The sequence below is a fragment of the Melanotaenia boesemani genome, chromosome 5 (genome assembly GCF_017639745.1).
Source record: "Melanotaenia boesemani isolate fMelBoe1 chromosome 5, fMelBoe1.pri, whole genome shotgun sequence".
In the NCBI taxonomy this organism is placed as follows: domain Eukaryota; kingdom Metazoa; phylum Chordata; class Actinopteri; order Atheriniformes; family Melanotaeniidae; genus Melanotaenia; species Melanotaenia boesemani.
The window spans coordinates 7829956-7846879 of NC_055686.1; the positions used below are offsets into that span (position 1 = coordinate 7829956).

At 41.8% G+C, this 16924-nt stretch overlaps 1 protein-coding gene across 4 annotated transcripts; it reads left to right on the forward strand.

Moving 5' to 3' along the window:
- Nucleotides 1-7570: 7570 nt before the first annotated feature.
- LOC121640184 (ladderlectin-like) lies at nucleotides 7571-10716 on the forward strand. Of its 4 annotated transcripts, none has more exons than XM_041985894.1 (8): nucleotides 7571-7611; nucleotides 7700-7775; nucleotides 8134-8175; nucleotides 8307-8348; nucleotides 8491-8606; nucleotides 8934-9068; nucleotides 10169-10280; nucleotides 10435-10716. In XM_041985894.1, the coding sequence occupies exons 2-8, from the start codon at nucleotides 7715-7717 to the stop codon at nucleotides 10509-10511; spliced, it is 585 nt and encodes a 194-aa protein (XP_041841828.1). In that variant the 5' UTR covers nucleotides 7571-7611; nucleotides 7700-7714; the 3' UTR covers nucleotides 10512-10716. The 4 variants fall into 4 exon arrangements, with proteins under 4 accessions (XP_041841828.1, XP_041841829.1, XP_041841830.1 ...); XM_041985895.1 differs by having other exon boundaries at nucleotides 8143-8175; XM_041985896.1 differs by lacking the exon at nucleotides 8307-8348.
- Nucleotides 10717-16924: the final 6208 nt, after the last annotated feature.

A 16924-nucleotide genomic window follows, 5' to 3' on the forward strand; every position in this document is an offset into this window, starting at 1 on the left:
GCGAACACTGGCGCATCCGCCGTATCCAAAGGAGGAGGAGGAGGAGGAAGAGCCGCAGGCACCCTACCAGACCCTGCGGAAGAGGAAGAACCCAGAGGTGAATGACACGGTTTAAGCAGGGACACATGAAATACAGGATGAACATGATATGAAGAGGGAAGGTCCAACCGGTAGGTCACCGGATTGATCTGTGCCAGGATCCAGAAGGGACCAATGAACCGGGGACTTAACTTGCGGCAGGCGTGTCTGAAACGGAAGTCCCGGGTCGAAAGCCAGACGAGATCCCCCACATCATAGCGACGTTCCTGGGTTCGGCGGCGGTTGGCCTGACCGGTGAAACGCCTGATGGCGCTTTGCAGATGTTGATGGGCCTGGCTCCACACCCGGTCACTACGGCGAAACCAGTCATCCACAACTGGCATGTCAGCGCTGTCCCCATTCCAAGGGAACAGTTGAGGCTAAAACCCTAGAAAACACTCGAAGGGAGTAAGCCCAGTAGAAGCTTGGCGTAAGGAGTTTTGCGCATACTTAGCCCAAGGCAAAAACTCACACCAAGTTGTAGGACTGTCTGAACAGAAGCTCCTCAGGAACCTGCTGACCTCCTGAACCTTACGTTCTGTCTGTCCATTGGTTTGAGGATGGTAGCCGGAGGACATGCTAACTGTTATCCCCAACAAACGAAGAAAGGGCCGCCAGAATCAGGAAATGAACTGTGGGCCTCTGTCGGATACTATGTCTTCTGGCAGACCAAAGTTCCAGAACACATGCTCAAACAGTCCTCGGGCCGTGTCAGCAGCTGTGGGAATACTTGGAAAGGGAATTAATTTACAGGCTTTAGAGAAACGATCTACTACGACCATGTACATGTATTACCTCGAGAAGGAGGTAGATTCGTCAGGTAATCCACTCCCAGATGAGACCAGGGTCGTTGTGGCGTTGGGAGAGGTTGTAGTCTGCCCTCTGGAAGGTGACGGGGACTCTTTGTTTGAGCACACGTGGAACACCCCATCACGAACCGCTGTACCTGGGCTGACATCCCCGGCCACCAATATTTCAGTTGTAGCAGGCCCAGAGTGGCCTGGATGCCGGGATGTCCCGTACCTGGAGTGGAGTGAGCTACTTCCATGAGAGGGATGCTCTGGTCTGTGGGAACAAAGAGACGACCTGTAGGAGTCTCAGGTGGCGGAGGATGGTCCTCCCAGGCCTCCCGGATACGGTTGTCGATAGTCCACTGGAGAGCCCCGGTGATCAGCTGAGGAGGGAGGATAGACTCAGGCACCTCAGAGTTGTCGTCTTTCTCGTGTAGCCTGGACAGTGCATCGGCCCAACGGTTCTTGGATCCTGGAATGTAGGTGATGATAAAGTTAAAATGAGTGAAGAATAGGGCCCACCTGGCCTGGCGTGGGTTCAAGCATCGGGCCTCCCGTAGATAAGCCAGGTTCTTGTGGTCGGTCAGGACTTCGAAAGGACGAGTGGAACCCTCCAACCAATGGCGCCACTCCTCCAGGGCAAGCTTGATGGCCAACAACTCTCGGTTCCCCACGTCGTAATTCTGTTCCGTTTGGGTCAGCTTCCTGGAGAAGAAGGCACATGGATGAAAGCGATGGGATCTTGTAGAGCGTTGGGACAGGACCGCCCCAACGCCAGTGGTGGAGGCATCCACTTCCACGCAGAATGGGAGGTCAGGATCCGGATGATGGAGGACAGGAGCAGAGATGAAGGCCCGGCGGAGCCGGAGAAAGGCCTCATCCACGTCGGGAGTCCAGGTGAGGGATCGGGGCTGGTGTTTCAGCATGGCGGTGAGTGGTGAGGCTATCATGCTATAGCCACGGATAAATCTCCTGTAAAAGTTGGCGAACCCAAGAAAACATTGAAGGGCCTTTACAGTGGTGGGTTTTGGCCAGTCCAGGATTGATTGTACTTTCCTCTGGTCCATTTCGACTCCAGCAGGTCCCACTATGTACCCCAGGAATTCGACCTCTGTGTGATGGAAGAAACATTTCTCAGCTTTCAAAAACAGGTTGTGGTGTCTGAGGCGTTCCAACACCAACTTCACCTGCGAGATGTGGGTTTGTATATCCGGGGAGAAGATGAGAATGTCATCGATATAGACTATGAGGAATCTATTGATCATGTCACAGAAAATCTCATTCATAAATCCCTGGAAAACTGAGGGGGCATTGGCTAGACCATAGGGCATGACTAGGTATTCGTAATGACCTGTGGGTGTGATGAAAGCTGTTTTCCATTCGTCGCCTTGACGGATTCGGATGAGGTTATAAGCACTTCGTAAGTCCAATTTGGTGAAGACGGTAGCCCCGCAAAGGGTTTCCAGGGCAGACGGAACTAATGGAAGAGGATACTCATACTTTGTGGTGATTTGGTTGAGACCCGGGTAATCTATGCACGGTCGCAGCCCACCATCCTTTTTCTCCACAAAGAAGAAACTGGAAGCGACTGGGGATGTGGAAGGATGGATGAAACCTTGTTCCTGGGCCTCTTTGATGTATTTCTCCATAGCTACAGTTTCTGGGATAGACAAAGGATAGACGTGACCTACTGGTAGTTTACCTCCGGTTATCAAGTCTATGGCGCAGTCCCATGGTCTATGTGGGGGTAATTGGGCTGCACGTTGAGGACTGAACACATCCTGGAAGGAATGATATTCAGAGGGTATGTCATGAATTTTGTCACTGTCCGGACTTTCTATGGAAGTGGCCCCCATGCAGAGTGATTTCAGTGGGCTGTCGTGGTTTTGGACGGTTGGGAAAACAGGTGGGATGACAGCCATCACCCCATCGTAAGATTTCCCCGGTTGACCAGGATAAATGTGGAGCATGTTGTTGCAACCACGGCCGTCCCAGAATGATGTCAACCTTGGCGAGTTCTAATACCAGTAGGGTGATTTCCTCCTGGTGTAGACAACCAACTTGTAGCGGTAATGGAGGGGTTTGGAAATGTAGACCACGTGGAGTAAGATGTTTTCCGGTGATGGACTGAACGCTGAGAGGGTTTGGACATCGATGGCACCGGTGATGTAATCTGCGTTTTAGGGACCCGGAGATGAAGTTCCCAGCTGAGCCTGAATCGAGAAGAGCTGTGACTGACAATGAACCGGTGGGTAGTAACAATGTAACTGGAGTAGTGAGGGATTCTGCAGGAAGAGGAATAGAATCAGTCACTCTCACCCTTGGTCTTGGAGGTCGAACTGGACACCTCTCAATCTGATGGTCAGCCTGACCACAGTAAAGGCAAAGTCCATTTATGAGTCTGCGGTGCCGCTTGTTGGGTATTAGGCATACTGCGTTGACTTGCATAGGCTCTGGAGCAGTTATGGGGGAAGCTGCAGCCATAGGTGGGATGTCCTGGAGACAACTCTCCCTTCTATGAGCTACCTGGATGGCAAGTTGCATGAACTTTTCCAGCCCAATGCTGTCATCCTGGGTAGAGAGGTGGAGACGAAGAAAAGGCTCCAAGCTCATGCGGAAATGGGTGATAAGTGCTGCCTCATTCCAGCCACTGGCGGCCGCCAGGGTGTGGAATTTCAGGACATGCGTGGATATGGAGGTGTTTCCCTGTTGTAGTCGAAACAGCTTTTCTTGTATGGTGGCGTCACCAGCAGGAATCCCGAACACCTCCCGGAAGTGCTGGGTAAACTGCGGAAAGGATTGGATTACAGCGCCGTTCTGCTGCCAAATGGCTTCTGCCCACGGCAGAGCTGGTCCTGAAAGCAGGGATATGATATATGCAATTTTTGAACGATTGGTTGGATACTTGCTGGGGTTCATCTCTAGGTGTAATGAGCACTGGAGCAGAAATCCGCTGCATTGTTGGCTGTCCCCGGAAAAGCGGTTGGTGGGCGGATCCATCTCCGTTTTCGGTACTGGTCGGACCTTCTGTTACGAAGGACTCCGAGCAGACAGGTTAAGGCAAGCAGGATTTATTATCAGAACTGAGGTGGTAACACACGTTCTTACTACGAAGGTAGAAGTAGTAGAAGTCTCTGGATGACAATCACTGATGCAGGTAGTCGGGACCGGGAAGGGAAGGTTAGGAGAGTCCAACAGCGTTGAAACTTGGTCCAACAACGACTGACTGTGTAGCTGTAGTATATGTAGTCCTTGAGTCAGAGTGGCAGCGGGTGTAAGCCATCAGAATTCTGGTGATCGACTGCGGTAATGCGTTCTAGGTGTGTCCGTGACAGGGTCTGGTGCAACAGGTTTCCAACCTGGGGTCAAAGAGCACAGGGCGTACCTGAGGCTCTGAACATTAGAGCTACTGTGATTAATGTCGACACACTGTCCCTATTTTAATGGACAAAAGTAAGGCTGTATGAAAGGCGGTTCCACAGTTTGGAGCCAACAACAGTAAAAGCTCTGTTTTAGCCTGGATCTTGGGACAACTAGAAGCATCTGATCAGCAAATCTCAAGATACAGGAAGGACTGGATAGTGTTAAAACGGTGGAATGATAAGAAGGGGCTGGCCAGTTTAAACATCCATCCATCCATCCATCCATCCATCCATCCATCCATCCATCCATCCATCCATCCATCCATCCATCCATCCATCCATCCATCCATCCATCCATCCATCAAGTAGAGTACTTCTAGGGTTGAGTAACGCCTTAAAAGGCACATGGAAGAAGATGATACACATGTACAGAATACTGAAGTATTACCTGCAGTACAGTCATAACTGCACCTGAGGCCACTGGGTTCACTTGTAGGTGAAAACATGTTTGTGTCTGGAAGAATTTTGACCACTGACGGCCGACCTCAATAACCCACAGTACATGGACGAAAATAGGTTGGATGCACAAGGTGTGACGTACGATAAAGTTTTTTTAATGTTTTGACTGAGGATATGTGTTTTAACATATTATACAGCAGATTTTGATGACTTCATTGATTCACTTGGACCTTCAGAACCTGGATTAGGTCCTAAAGTTAGTTTTTTTCAGGCTCCTAAAACATCAAATCCATGTGAACAAAACATCTAAATAATTAAATAGTAAGCAGATACACCTCAGCTCATCTCTGTGTGGATGTTACACCCACTCTGTCATAGTCAAAACTTTGTGGACCCCCTGTACTGTTTGAAGAACCTGTTGGGAAAGTCGGAAACCTCTGAGAATCTCTGCTGCAGCCCAAACAAACATTTCAATTGTTTTTGGAAAGACTTGGATCTAAAAGTAACTCCTTGCTGCTTTGTGTTTGACTTCTTCCCGTTTCATAGTGACTCTATTTTTTAATTCTCTGTCTCAGTGATTAAGCAGTAAATTATCAGATACCTGGTAGAAACTCTTACAAAACTTTCAGTGAAGAAACAGAAGAAGCCGAAATTCTCTTAAATATGGAGAAAAATCTACAGTTTAACCTCATCATGTTTACATAACTATCAGGCTAAGCCATATCTTAGTTTGCTTTATGTGGAATAATTTAGTAGTTTAGTAATTTTTTTTTCTTTCGGAAAATGACTAATGTTATTCAGCAGAGTTAAATACTTTTGCACTGTGTTCAAATGGCCATACTAACAACATCATTTAGAGGAAGAAAATCCACCATAATTCACCTACATCGAAGGTCAAATACTTTATTTTTAATGAAAAACAAAGAAACTTTTAACCTGTAGCTGCTTTGTAATTGCAGATATCATCATACATACAAAACTGTACATGTGGTGGCTGAATTGTATTAAAAGTTAACATCTTACACACTTATGATTCTGCATAAAAGGTACAATAAAAACAAAATGCAATGGTTTGGAAATCTCACCAACCCACATTTTATTCAGAATAGAACAGAAACAACATCAGATAAGAAATTTTACCATTTCATGGATAACAAATTTCCAATTTTTCCTTTCAAATATTCCTTTATTCCCGAGTCATGTTATTGCTGCCAATTAACCTAATTAGTCATCAAATGCTCCTCCAGGCATTTCTGATTTGTACTAAATACTCTCCAGTATTCTCTTGTTCTTGTTTTGTTTAGTTCTGGTGCTGCAATAAAATTTAAAATAAGCTAATATTTTCCATGAAATTAAGCACTGTTAACAACACAGGTGGTCCATCTGTTCTTCAGTCCATGATGTCCAAAAATAATTTTGACTTTGCCTCCGTCCATTTCTAATTAGCTTTGACCAGAAGAGGGCCACAGCATTTCTGTATCTTGTGCATATTTGGCTTCTTCTTTGCTTGATAGAGCTTGTCCCATAGACCAGTGGTTTCCAACCTGGGGACAAAGAGCACAGGGCGTCTCTGAGGCTCTGAACATTAGAGCCACTGTGATTAATGTCCACAGACTGTCCCTATTTTAATGGACAAAAGTAAGGCTGTATGTTCATTTAAGTTTGGCTTTATCAAAGAATGAGACTGAACCAGAATACATTATTTATGGTGAGAATCTCACCTTGAAAATACTTGAAAGTATAAACCAAGCATGGTTTCATCGCATTTATGATTCTGTGTAAAAGGTACATTAAAAACAAAATGCAATGGTTTGGAAATCTCACCAACCCACATTTTATTCAGAATAGAACATAAACAACATCAGATACCTTTTCATTAAAATATTCAATTTCAAATGTTCCTTTTACCCCAAGTCATGTTTTTGCTGCCAATTAACCTAATCAGTCATCAAATGCTCCTCCAAGTGTTTTTATTTGACTAATACTAATACTTGACATACATATATTAGCATTAGCATTTTTTAGTATTTAATTAGTATTTTGTTGTTCTTGTTGCAAAGTAGAAACCACAGAATTTTGTAAAAATTGAGACACATGATGTGTTGAAAATGATAAAGTGACCACTGTTTAACCAAAGTGGTTTGACCCATTAACCTCATGTCTTTTTTTGCTTCTGTGTACGGTGTAATGAAAAGGAACCTGAAGTTTTTTGGGGTCGTTATAGAGGCCGGCTGACGCTGAGGAGAGAAACACTGATCTACCTGGATCAATTCCAGGCTTTCCCCGACTACATGCCAAAGTGTCCTTTAGCATGACCATGACAAATGTGTGTGACAGGTGAAAGCACTTAACAATAGAAGTGCTGTGTGAGTGTGTGTGTATGTGTGTGTGAATGGGTGAATGTTGCAAGTAATAAAAGCGCTGTATGAGTACAGTCTACTTTACTCATCTTTTTAGTTAAAAGGACTAAATGCAGCAGGACAGAGATTTTTGACTGACGGCAACATGAAGCACACCGCAGTAGTCATGACGACCTGAAATAAAAACATGTGTAACTTTAGCATATAAATAAAATAAACACAGTAAAATTGCCTAAATTAATACATTTCAAAGTTAAATTAAATTTCATTTTTAAAAATTATGAAAGAATTTAAGTTATTATTTTTTATTATTATTATTATGACAGTATTATTATTAACCATTATAAAATTATTAAAATTCTTTTACAAATTATTAAATAATAAACATAATAAAAAAGTTGAGACATGGTCTGTTTTGTGTTTTTTTTCATTGAGAAGGACCAGCATGTTTCTTCTGAGTTCCTGATTTAGTGAAGATGTGAAGATAAGTAACAGGATATAAGAGCTGGTGTTCGAACTGTTCAGCAGCTCAGAGCAGAACTGAAGATCCATCTGCTCCAGGTTTGATACAAACTCTCCCACCATCTTTATTCTTCCTTCTTTAGGCTCAGACAGGAGAAGAACTAACATGGCTGTCTCTTTACTGAAGGTGATCATCGTCTCCATGAAAATGTCGACTCTGCCTTTACTTCTTGTTGCCATGATGGCTCTGACCAGAGCTGCTGGTGAGTACGTCTGTCCACACTTTCTGCTTTCTGACTGTGAAGGTTAGTAAAAGAGAAACATAGGAGGATAAAGATGGAACATAAAACATTCCAGGGGATTAAGGTGTGTGTTCCTCAGATAATTAATATTAGTCTAATGAAAAGAGTATTAGATATGAAGGTTATTTTAAGGGAAGGAGGTGGAAAGAAGCTATATAGACATATGTTAACAGTACATAACAGATCTTGAAGCATAATTAATGTGAGATAAGTGCAAATTTAGGCTGAAATGAGAACTTGTAAACTAACATACAATAATGACACTGTGATGTAAATGTAGTGACCAGATGAACAAAATCAAACTAACATTTCAAACCAGTTCTTCCAGATACTGAAGCTGGAAATGGGGCAGAAACTGGAGGTTAGTATCAGGCATAACAGATTGCAAGATGAAGGGAAATTTATTCATGAAATCATCAGAAAATGATTTTATTTCTTACATGTTAAAGTTTTAATTCAGTTTAATTTAATTTATTAAAAAAAACGTCTCAGTTCTTCCAGATGCAGATGCTGGAAAACCGGCAGAAACAGAGGGTTAGAAGTTTTTTTTTTCTTCATTTATAAAGTCTTCTTAGGCATGATGTTTGCTGTAGAAAATAAGAAGAAGTGAAGTTGTTTTCATTATTAAAGTCGTTTTTATTCATATAAAGGTTTCAAATCAGCATATCTTTTTCAGGAGAGATGGATGTTTTCAAGAGGACATATCGTTCTGAATGTCCACGGGGTTGGAGTAAATATGGCCGGCGCTGCTTTCACTTTGTTCCAAGAGAAATGACTTGGTCTGATGCTCTGGTAACATTTTCATGAACACTAATTGTCGCATTACATTGAGCAAGTTTAGATTGTATCACCTAGGATGACAAATAACATGACCACATATCTCTAAGACATGTAGACAGCATTTATGTCACATTTTCGTAATTCTATTCTATTCTATTCTGTTCAATTCTATTCTATTCTATTCTATTCTATTCTATTTTTTAATGTATTACACAACAGGACTTGTGGAGTTAATATTATGCTGTTTTGTAGAGGAAAAGTCACATGGACGGTGCTGCACAATGAGAGATGTTTGTTAGTTATGGGGAGGTTTATGTTCATTTTTTCCCTCCGCTGTAGAAAAACTGTTGGTCCATGGGTGCAAACCTGGCATCTGTCCTGAGTGCTGACGAGTATCACTGGCTCCAGAAGCTCATAGCAGATCGATCTCATGCACATCCTGAAACATTTCTTGGAGGCACTGACGCGACACATGTATGTATGATTTATCATTGCATTGTAGAATTTCTCTTCAGGGAATAAGGAAGAATTTTGTTTTAAGAAGCTATTTTTTATCATTATTATTAATGCTGGTGTTTATCTTTCATCTTAGTATGAACAGTTAGATTTCCATTTACTGAGAAACTTCTTAAATCTGAAAACAATCTCCATTAAAATAAAATGAATACATTAAACTGTTTCCCTATTTAATTAGAAAAAGAAATTATCGTTTATATTATCAGACGTTTCTGAGTAACGGTAGTATGTAAATCTGAGGTGGAAATTGTTAACCGAGGTTTTCCAGGCATTTATATCCCATCTAGGAGGTTTAAAATCCAGCCACAAAATGTAGTGTTTATTTAGAGACTCTATCTAGTAAATCCACAACAATCCATGATAACAGCATTATTTGTCACATTTTCATCATAAAAACATCACTATCACTACAATGTTGCTAAGAGACCTCTATTTAGACCTGGAAGTGATGATGAAGCCACTTTCTGTCAAACTTTTCACCAATCAGAGACCTTAAATTGACGGTAATGTCCAATCAGATCAACAAGTGATCAGAAAGATTTATGTGTGTGAGAAAATAAGAAAAATAATGCTCCTCTATGGCTGGAATAAAGCCAAGAAGACTAAATAATAGCAGAAATAACTGTAAATGAGGAAAAAGTGTAAATATGTAAATAGTTTCTCTTCTGTGTTTGTTTTAATGTTAATATTTTTTCTCCTTAAAGCCAAGACTTGAGAGAATGATGTAGAAAAGGTTTGGTCACTGCTGATCTATGTGTTATTTCTATAAAGTTCTGTTAGTAATAAATTCTGTTTTCTTCTGGTCGGCCTTCATGCTGCTATATCCATTGATACATTCATTTTACATCATTTTAGCCTCATAATCTGACAACTGAGGGCGTCGTGGAAACATCATGTCTGCATGCTGACTGGGATTAAAGGGTTCAGCTTCTACTGGCTGTTTTTCAAAATAAAATAATAAAAAAAAAAACAACAGCAACAAATAAGTAAAAGCAATAAAAAAAAGAAAGAAAAAAAGGTTTGGAGTTTTAAGGGTGATAATTTATTATTTTTTCTAGGAGGGAAATTGGTGGTGGACTGATGGCTCAAGTTTCCTGTTTTCATACTGGTGCCGTGGAGAGCCAAACAATGCTCGTGGTAGGCAGCACTGTCTGCAGATGAACCATTCAGGTAACAAAATAAAATGATGAATGGAAAAAAAAAACAATATTTGCCAATTATGACAATTGGCTAAAACTTATTTTATTAATGACTAATATTAATATATGTTTACATCTTATACACAGTGCTAAAACTGAATTTAAGTACTTTTTTATATTTACAGACAAGAAATGCTGGGATGACTGGGATTGCCGCAATCACTTACCATCTATCTGTGCCAAGAAGATCTGGTCAATCTAGTGATTCAAAGGCATCAAAGCAAAAACCAAATTAGTGGAAATTGTTCTGTCTTTATTTTTCTCTTATCACTGTAATGCTGTGCAAGGAGCAAATCAACAATTATCTCCAAGAGCAAAAAAAAAAAAAAAAAAAAAAATAGCTTTTAGCACTACTTTCTACTGAAGACTGATCTCTTCCTTCTATGATCTAAATTAAAGCTCAAAGCAATGAAACAAGTCTCTGTGATTCTGTGTTGCACCAAGGCTCTCTGTGAAAATGTTGTAAATTACATCCAACAAAGAAAATATTCAATGTGCATAAATATCGGAAAATTTGTATTTAACAAACATCAGGGAGCCAGGACAGGTGGATCAGCAGAGCCTGTCTGAGCCTTAATGGGCCCCCAAGCAGAGTTTTTTATGTGTGTGTACTGTACAAGTAATACACCCATTATTTCCTTTATTTTGTATTTAAATTATTTCATCACATTCTCACTCTGGCATTACATCAGACATTATATAGCAGTGTTCTGAGCAACAGTTTTTATCATAAACTGATGCATTAGGTCTTAGAAACTGCATGTATCATAAATGATGTGGGAGGAACTGGTCAATGACCTAAAGAGAGCTAGGACCACAGTCATAAAGGTCACTCTTAGTAACACACTACATTGTCATGGATTAAAACCCTGCAATGCCCTAAGGCTCCCTCTGCTTAAGCCAGCACAGGTAAATGCCTGTCTAAAGTTTGCCAGGGACCATCTGGATGGTCCAGAGGTGGACTGGGACACTGTTATGTGGTCAGATAAGACCAAAATAGAACTTTTTGGTATAAACTCCACTCGCCGTGTTTGGAGGGGGAAGAATGCCGAGTTGCAACCCAAGAACACCATACTGTGAAGCATGGGGGTGGAAACTTTATGCTTTGGGCTGCTTTTCTGCAAAGGGGACAGGACGACTGGTCTGTATTGAAGACAGGATGAATGGGGCCAAGTATCATAAGATTTTGGAAAAAAACATCCTTCCTTCAGTCAGAGTAACGGAGATGAAACATAGTTGGGTCTTCCAGCATGACAATGATCCCAAACACACCACCAGGGCAACTAAGGAGTGGCTCCAGACCTCCACGTGAAGGTGGAGGGAGGCTACCCTTTCGTCCGCCAACGCACAGGCACCAAGTCGGGAGGCAATGAGCATGCCCACACCTGCTCGGCGCCTCTCACTGGGAGCAACTCCAGAATGGAAGAGGGTCCAGCCCCTCTCAAGGACAGTGGTTCCAGAGCCCAAGCCGTGCGTTGAGATGAGTCCAACTATATCTAGACTGAACTGCTTAGCCTCGCGCACCAGCTCAAGCTCCTTCCCCGCCATAGAGGTGACATTCCACGTCACTAGAGCTAGCTTCTGCAGCCAAGGATCAGACCGCCAGGGTCCCCGCCTCCGGCATCTGCCCAGCTCACACTGCAACCGACCCCTATGGCCACTCCTACAGGTGGTGAGCCCACAGGAGAGGGGGGGGCATGTCACCTTTTCAGGCTGAGTCCGACCAAGCTCCATGGACAAAGGCCCGGCCACCAAGCGCTCGCCTCTATGCCCCACTTCCAGGCCTGGCTCCAGAAGGGGGCCCCAGTGACCCACGTCCAGGCAAGGGAAACCTGTGGCCATGATTTGTCATCATCATAGGGGTGCTTTTGAGCCGCACTTTGTCTGGTCCCTCCCCTAGACACCTGTTTGCCATGGGTGACCCTACCAGGGGCACAACGCCCCTGACAATATAGCCACTAGGATCATCAGGACACGCAAACTCCTCCACCACGGTAAGGTGATGGCTCAGGGAGGAGATTACATGAATCTGTGAGAATAAATATGCATATTCAGTAGCAATTTGTTAAATTACAAAGCAAGAAACACTAAATGAGCACTAAAATACAAGGCAGTCAATTACATGACTTTTCACATAGTCTCTTTACCTAGCTATGCAGGACATCTGCTTGCAGTGAAATGAAAAATATGCTCTTACCTTTAAAACCATCTACAAGATCTGTCTGCTGCCACTAGGTCAGTATGTCTACAAGAAAGCTTTCCAATGGCCTGCAACAACAACAGATAAATAACTGAATTAAACTACAAAATGTAGCTTAAAAATAAGTTATAATTAATTTTTAACAAATGTGGTTATATGACATTAATAGCGGAATATTACTGCTCAAATCAGTTTCAGTGTGGAAAAAATTACTAGAGTAGGTTATTATTAGGAATGTTAAGTTATCCAATGTTTGCAATTAAATTAAACAAAATGTTGGTCTGAATTGGACCGACGAGAAGCTATGAAACTATGAGTTTGGTTTTGCAGGGAACCAAATAAGCTAAGCTTAGACTCTGATTTAGGAATGATTAGCTCAAGTTCCACTGACGTTTTGTTCATAATTCCCACATTGCTAGCTAAAAATGAATGTGACACAGTGCATTATGGCAACAATCACATATGAGGATATAGGATCATACCATTATGTGAAAACATAATGGTCAAACCCTAATCAGTGAAGGGGGGAAACCAGATCAGCCCATCCAAGATGAGGCATCTTATTTTTCTGAATGCCAATCTGCACTGAGGTACGGTGTACATTTTAGGACATCCTTGTAGTCAGAGTCAGGTGTCAGGTGTCAGGTGTCAGGACAAAAGTCATCATATATCAGGAAAAAACTTGCCACAAATCCAAAATGTTCATCCCACACCATCTCTCTCCCCCATACACTCTCCGTAGAGCCACCAGACAGAGGGAACACGCCACCCGGCACAGGACTCACAACAGGAAGCGCCGGATGGACGTCTTTCAAAATAATAGGAGCTACTCACGTCCACATCCGCCACAAAAAAAAAAAAAATGTCTTCTCCACACCGTGCAAAAACCCCAGGAGATCCTTCAAGATGTCAGTAGAAGTTAATCTCCTGGATGAGCCCCCACTTGTTACGACCCAACTTAAGGGGTAGGGAAGGGTGTAACAAAGACACGGTGAGGACAGGTATTACTTCAAAATAAAAGCCCATTTATTTACAAATCCCGTGAGAAGTGATGGACAACCTGTAAAACAAGATAAAGATGAGCTGGGGTTAGCGGACCTGCAGAAAGAAACAAACCAAAACCTATACCAAACACTCACCGAGTGCACACAAAGACACAATCGCAACTCGGTGAGGAAACTATAACCGAACAAAACACAGCAGGCTTATAACTAAAGTGACCGTCGTCACAACACAATAAAACACTAACCTAGCCCAGCACTAAAACAACCACAAAGTAAACTTAACTCAACTAAACACTTAAGCACCCATTGTGAAAAGGAGGTGGTCGCGACACACACACACCCGGTGCACAACATGAGGGGGAGAGCGGCCGAAGCCATTCTGGCATCTCCCCCTCCCAGACCTGCCTCGGCTGCAGCCTTTTCAGCCTGAGCTTCCCCATGAGCTGCAGCCTGACTGGTCCAGAGGAGTGCCAGTCACAAAGGGGCGGGGACAAAAGCGCTGGCCTTAGCCACTCCAGGCAGCGCTCTGCAGCCCCTAATCAGAACACAAACGGCCACAGCTGTCAGTAACAAGCAGGGGCCGTAACAGATGTCAGTGTCAGAGTCAGAAAAAAAGTCGTCAGAAAAAAAGTTGTCAGAGTAGGAGTCAGAAAAAAACTGTTATTTCTGTAACTGTTATTAAGAGGATTTCTTTATTTATTTCAACACATATAGTGACATAAACTCTCTGCACATTCAAACTGCTTTATTTAACCTGAACTTAAACTGCAAATGTCAAATATATCGTTATCGTTTTGTTCCCCCCACTGGCTGTATTTTAACAAACATTAAATAAAAGAACATTTTGCAATGATGAATGATAACATCCGTAACATACACATGCAAAATCAAAGTTTGTGCTTTGAACTTTAGCAGGCTTTTTCTAACCATAAGTGTGCTTAACACATAAAAGTAAAAATAGTATTGTAAAACAACATTTTAACCATTAAACCACATTTTTAAAAAAGAGCTGATTTGTAACCTTGTTACAAAAGTATAGTGCAACATATGTGGCTGAGGTTTGGAGTTTGGCATTTCTATCCATTTTTATAGTGTCTTATTGAGGTATTCATCCAACTGAAGTAAGGGTTCCTAACATCTCCATGTATGTTATGCTTCAGGCAAATGTTGTTTATTCAGTTCAGCATCATAGGTTTAGTTAAAGCAATCTGTGAGCAGTGCATGCAGGAAAACCAGGAGGAGGAGTTTGCAGTCAGTTTCCAGCTGCTGTCGTGTAAGCACACATGGCTGTCAGCTCCTCAGTTTGGACAATTCTTTCTCCTTTTGCTGAGGCAACGTCTGTAAGTAGTGCTTATTTGTATTACCAGACTATCGAGAATTTTAACTTGTGTGAATGTTCAGACGGCCAAGATATTTATCGTGCTACCGCACCAGATTAGCTTTATACTTCTGTTGCTACTCCCTAATTTATTAGCTTGCATTATTATGATAATAGCTACGTAGCTCACCTAGCTAACGTACATTGTTGCTCCCACGCTGTGTTTATTTGTTTATTAATTCCCAAATTTCCCTGAGGACTCTCCAAAGGGATTAATAAAGTATTTCTATTCTATTCTAGAGATGTGACGTTCATGAATGAATCGATTCTTTTGAACGGCTCTTTTAAATGAACGATGGGAACCGATTTACAGCTGTGAGTCGTTCATTTGTGAGCCATTCTTTTTATATACAAACTTTTGACACTGCCTTCATCAAATCAAATCAAACTTTATTTATAAAGCGCTTTTCAGGCCATAGGCAACACAAAGTTTTTTACATGATTAAAAACATAAGAATAAAAACACTCAATGAAATCTTTCACACAGTCACACGCACACATGTCACACTCATGTCACACTCACGCATGCCAAGCCCAATCCCCCCACCCCCCTTCAAGCTAAGAATGAATGAATAAATAAATAAATGAATAAATAAGTTAATAAGAAGTAGTACAGTTGAGTAAAATGAAAATAAAATAAATAACATTTGTGACATCATAGAAGTCTGATGTCCAACACGCTCCATTCATGTGAAGCATCTATGGGCAGAGAGTGTTGTTTGGAAACAAATACTGTGAGTTCTATCCAAAACATTTACTAGAGTTTGCTCAGACTGCTCAGGTTTATCCTTTTTTATCTATATTTTTCCTATAGTTTTTTTAATCTTGTATAGTAGAATTCATATAGGTACATATTTTGATTGTTTGTCATTCTTATATATTGTGAAATTTTGTAAGATATTGTGAGAACGAGACAGTCTTTTGAATGGCTCTTTAAAAAGAATGGTTCCTCAAGATCCGGCTCCCTTCAAAGAGCCATAAATCCCATCTCTATTCTATTCTATTCTATTCTATTCTATTCTAACACAATATTTTATGTACTGTGTTGCAGTTTCACAAAGTCTCAGTAAACTCTATGGAAGTTAATCTACAGAGTCCTGGTGTTTCTGAGAGTGTTTAAACTGATTGGAAAGGCCAAGACAGTGAAAAGACGGCAACAAGCTAACAGGAGATACAAGAATCGCTAGTCAAGCTAGTCATTAAATGATTGTGATCAGGACTGTTTTTATAGGACACTGTTATCTTTAGTGCTCCTGGGAGTGAATACAGTTATAGAAAAACATCAAAGGACTTTATTGCCTTCTTATGTGGTCGGTCAACATAAACCTCACTCCAGTGGGGACACCAGTGGAAGAGATAGAACTTTCTCAGGGGGGACAGGGTATCTCCATGTGTGCTGAGCTAAGGAATCAGTTCTAACATTATAGGCTGGCCTGTGTCTTATTTGTCTTCTGGTTGTGTTTGACCTCCTGCGACCGCAGTAAACAGCTGTGTCTTCTCATTGATCTGAGTGTCTGTCGTTCCTTGTAAGAATTTTCCTAAGCCTTTAATCCTGAGTCATGTTATTGCTGCCTAAAACTCTACAGTGTTTTGTTGTCCTTGTTCCAACTTTGTTTAGATCTGCTGCTGCCATAAAATTCAAAATAAGCTAATATTTTCCATGAAATTGAGCACTGTTAACAACGCAGATGGTCCATCTGTTCTTCAGGCCATGATGTCCATAAAGAATTTCCACTTTGCCTCAGTCTGTTTCTAATTAGCTTTGACCAGGAGAGGGCAGCAGCATTCCAGGATCTTGTGCAGCTTCTTATTTGCATGATAGAACTTTAAGCTGCTGTTGTGGATGACACGGTGAACTGATTCCTGGAAGTGTTCACAATCCCAATGAGTGATTTCCATGATAGACACACTGCTTGTCTCTAATGAAGTACGGTTACATAGAAATATCACAGTGAGTATCTTCCTCTCACCGTCCAAAGACATGCATGTTAGTTTAATTAGTGACTCTAAATTCTCCCTAGGAGTGAAGGTGA